Raw genomic sequence first — 4,607 nt, forward strand, 5'->3', positions numbered from 1 at the left:
ATGTTCATGCAGGATGGGAAAATCTCTTTACCATATCAAAGCGGGACGGGCGAGTTTTACCAAATCATATCGGGACTGGGCGAGGCAAGGCGAAGCCGAAGCCGAGCTTTACCAAATCAAAAATATAGTTCAAAGAAAAAGATGCCCGATACGTAACACATGTATACAATATTTTTTAACATGATTTGAATTCAGATGTTCATGCATAATACCGTAGCTTTAGGACCATTACTCCGATGGTTGGTGCATAACTATACCATTGTATTTGTAATTGTAGATGGAATTGGTGAACCAAGTTTAGTATTAATAGATTTCTTAATCCTAGTTTGTTTGTGATAACAAAAGTACGTCTTTTTGCGTCTCTCGGCGTATATATATATATACATAGAGGCAGCGTCAATATTCACGTTCATGGGTCTAACATTAAGGACTGAAATTTTGTTTTGACTGCTTTACTGGGATTTCTTTTCTCTGATATATCGTTTGGTAGGAAGTAAGGAAATAAAGTTCTCACAAATTTGAAGTCAGGTCTTGTCTCACATTGATGGAGAATCTTAATGATGATATGAGATTAGAAATCTTTTCACGTCTTCCTCCCTTGCAACTTTTGAAGTGCAAACTTGTTTGCAAAAATTGGGAGAATCTTCTCTCGCTTCAAAAAGTGGGTCTTCTTTTCTTGATTGAACCATCTCTCCGTGACAGAAACCTACAGCTTCACTTTGGAGATTATGAGGAAATTTTTAGCATGAGCCGCTCCAGTGGGGAGGAGTTTACATATCAAAACCTTACAAAGATCAATCATCCGGCCATTAATAAGCGATCATGCGTGTTAGTGGATATGATGATTGGTTCTTGCAATGGTTTGGTTTGCTTTTGTATACCCCATAACAAAATCGATGATCCTGTCTACATCTGCAATCCTATCACTACCGAATATATTAACCTTCCCCGGTTATTAAATCATAAGAATGGTTATGTAGTGAGTGGATTTGGCTACCATCCTTTGATTGACAAGTACAAGGTCATTCGAATCCATTATCCAAGATCACATGATTCTCAAGGAGTCCCAATCACCCTAGGATCCGTCGAGGTATATACACTTGGGAGCGGTACTGGATGGAGAAGCATAGGAGAAGTCACCTATGACTTCTCAAGGAGTGGTGTCCTTGCGAATGGATCACTCTATTGGCTAGACTACAAGCAGAAAAGAATAGTGGCTTTTGATTTGGCAGATGAAGAGTTTCGATTGCTCCCAACGTTACCACCATGTTTCAACGGTAACAAAAAGGCCACATACCACGTCAAGGTGTTGGGAGGGGATTTATGTCTTGTTCATTCAGAGCCCTATGAGCCTATAGACATATGGTCATTCAAAAATAAGGAGATAAAAACGGATGTCCACGGTGATAAAGAAGAGAGGTACCAATCTTGGAGTTGGAGTCTGGAGTTTCGTATACCATGTTCACTCCTCCACACGAAGCATTATTTGTACGAACCTTTCGCTCTCACGAAGAAGCACCAGGTTTTGTTGTGGATACATGATTCAGCTATTTATTGTTATGACAAGAAAACCGAAAGCTTAAATGAAGTTGTGGGAGAAGATCAAAATAGGATGGGTTTGTTTCAAGGAATCCCACACATGAACAGCCTTATTTCGATGAAAGCTCTAGGTGAAAAGTTTAAGAGTAGAACACATCAAAAGAAGGAAAAAAAGAATCGAGAAAGGATAAGATAATGGATATGTTCTTTCTGGTACTCATAATTTTTCAAGTTCCAGAGGGAAGAACTAAGAGACAGACTTGTTGTTAATTGCATATTTTCTTTCTTGATTGGTTAATGAGTTGGCAGTTTGTTGATTTTACATGTTTCATTATTTTATTTATTTTTTCGTTTGCTCTGTCGTTAGAATACACGCATTCAACTCAAAACGAATCCTTAATAAACCGCAAGATTTTAGATTTACACTCGTGCTGGCTGGTCCAAGCCTTCTAACTCGACCAACCAACCCAAATACCATCCCTACCTTTAACTGACAAGTTATCAGCCGAACTGCTCACATTCTTCATATATGAAAATACCTGGAAGTTCGGACGACAAAATTAATAACACAAAAAAAATTAAAAAAAAAAAAGAAATTAAGAAATTTAATATAGAAAAAGAGCTAGAACGGGCCCCTAGCTCAGTTGGTCATCCCCGTTTCTCAAAGTTTAATGCGCTCCAGGAGGCCCCGAGTTCGAGTCCCCAATGGCGTAATATTGCAGGAATTAACATGGAAGGTAGTGTTAGTTTGCCACCTTGTAACACAATCTCAGCCCCCTCCCGCCGTTTCGGCTCCCTTGGCTAGGTTACCCATGAGGCTCGCTGGAGGTTAGCACAGCAATCTGTTCAATTAATGTAATAGTATTTCGTTGGAACTTAGCTTGTTCGGCTTCCAACTAGTTTCATGTAATAATATCCATCCAATAAGATAAAAAAAATACAAAAATTATTTTAAATTAATATTTATGTTTTTATCTTTATTTGATATGCCTCCACATATGGGTCATTAACTGCCTAATTGGGTAATAGTGAATTGTATTTTACAAAATAGTTAATCCGGTAATAGTGAATTTTAGTTGAGAATATAGTTAAGAGAAAAGACGGATCAAATGGGAAGCTTACATTTTTGCCTCATAAATAGCAGTGGTGTTTTTTTCTTTTGTTAAAATAGTTTGGTTCATTAAATTAGGATGTCTTTTGCATACTCCCTCCGTACTTATTATATAGGCGGAATTTTCATTTTTCCTTGTACCATTATATAGACGGAGTCCAAATTTCAAAACAATTTTTTACTTCTATTACCCTTATTTATTTGCTTGGAAATCCTCACAATTAAGTTTATGTCTCTAACATAGCGAATATAATAAAGGATAAAATAGGAAAAGTCATGGATATTTATGAAATTAAAAAAGAATTTTTAATCTAAGAGAATTGGTCCCTCCACCTATATATGTGGTACGGAGAGAGTATTTTAATTTTAATGATTTTGAGACGATTGATGTCACAAAATATATGTTGTGTCTATTGTCAAATTAATTTTGTCTTCATGTAAATTCGAAATCTACAGCAGCTAGAGATAAACTTCGACAACAATTTTATTACTAACATCCTATTTTAGTCGGTGTTATGCCAAATCTGTCTTGGAACATCACAAATTTGTCTCTGCATGTGGGTATGAAAGCAAAAATTTAGTGCGAAATGAATAAACATCAATCCTATAAGTAGAATAGCAGAATTATATTGTAAATTAATTATTCCAGCTCTGTTCAATAGATACTTTTTCACAGCAGCAGGTTTAGCAGGTTCTTCATCAAAACTTTCATTAGAGCTACTTTTCTTTTTTGAAGCAGGCTTTGCAGCAGGTTTAGCTTCCTGATGGAATGAGCAGTGGAAATAAAATGAGGCTGAGGCTAATGAGTGACAGTAGATTAATGGTAACTGAGAAAGGTTGTGTATCGAGTGTCAGGATATATACAGTGCATCAAACTGATATTAAACAAATCTATGTACATTTCATTATTTTCGACAATGGATAGCAATAGGAATCACATGAATCCTGAAGAAAAGAACAAGATAGATAGCTTGGAAATTTTTATCTGTTTTACTGCGGATATAATGTTTTATAAATTTGAAATCAGTTTAGATTCACTATGAGCTTAAGTTTTTCATGGAATATTCTATTTTAACTGATGAGCGATTGGATTTTGTTTTATTTTTCATAATATTTTTCTAACTAACATCCACAACTTGGCGTATTAGCTTCTGCGATTTATAAACGTGAAATGCCATGGGGTCTTAGAATATTTTTCCTAAAGGACAGAGCCTTTAACTGTACTCATATCTACGGTCTAAAAACACTTAATAGATTGGATGTGTAAATTAAAAAATCCATATATTTGTTTGCTTACGGTTCACTCATGCGTTAAACTGACATTAAGAGAATGTCACTATGGTTGTGGATCTTATGTTTTCTTGGTTTTGGTTACATTTGCTTTTTCTTAAAGAGGAGTAGGACAAGTATTTTTTACTCGTATTGTGCAGCTTCTGATTCAACCTTCACAGCGACCACAAAATCCCTTCCATACCCTCCATAATCATTAGTGGTTGCAATTGTGATTCCTGGACATGATCATGAGCATGAATTAGGCTGAGGAGAAATTTAAGTTGGCATCATAGGCTTAACTTTCATCTTATAATGATAAAATGGGAGAAAAATTTGTTTCATATATTGTATTTAAATATTTTTGTCGTCAGTTCCACAATGTTAAGGAATATTAGGAATGTGCACTCGGTCCTTTCCTCTCTTTTAAAACAGGGTGTAACAATTCATTTTTTCCGTGTTAATGTCAAGGTATATATGGTGGTGACAAGTCTGCAACTGCGTGTTATCCAAACGCAAAATCTTATCTTTGTGCCTTAGGTCCATACCAGTACTTGAATAATTGTTGCTGCAACACAAAATGCGTGCAGATATTTTTTTGGACACCCTTTTAAGTTTACCCACAGGTTTAGTTGGCACCTTAGCGAAAAATATCGAACTGATGCTTCGGAATATAGCCTGCTACAGC

At 35.9% G+C, this 4,607-nt stretch overlaps 1 protein-coding gene across 1 annotated transcript; it reads left to right on the forward strand.

The window, feature by feature from the left end:
- The first annotated feature begins 544 nt into the window (after positions 1 to 544).
- Positions 545 to 1,842, forward strand: LOC113338010 (F-box protein At3g07870-like). Its single transcript, XM_026583536.1, has one exon. It carries the CDS (start codon positions 545 to 547, stop codon positions 1,733 to 1,735), a length of 1,191 nt encoding a protein of 396 aa, XP_026439321.1. The 3' UTR covers positions 1,736 to 1,842.
- Positions 1,843 to 4,607: the final 2,765 nt, after the last annotated feature.

Source organism: Papaver somniferum, unplaced genomic scaffold, assembly GCF_003573695.1.
Source record: "Papaver somniferum cultivar HN1 unplaced genomic scaffold, ASM357369v1 unplaced-scaffold_18, whole genome shotgun sequence".
NCBI lineage: Eukaryota > Viridiplantae > Streptophyta > Magnoliopsida > Ranunculales > Papaveraceae > Papaver > Papaver somniferum.

Coding starts and splice junctions, on each gene's coding strand:
- LOC113338010 (XM_026583536.1), top strand. CDS start 545: ATGGAGAATCTTAATGATGATATGAGATTAGAAATCTTTTCACGTCTT.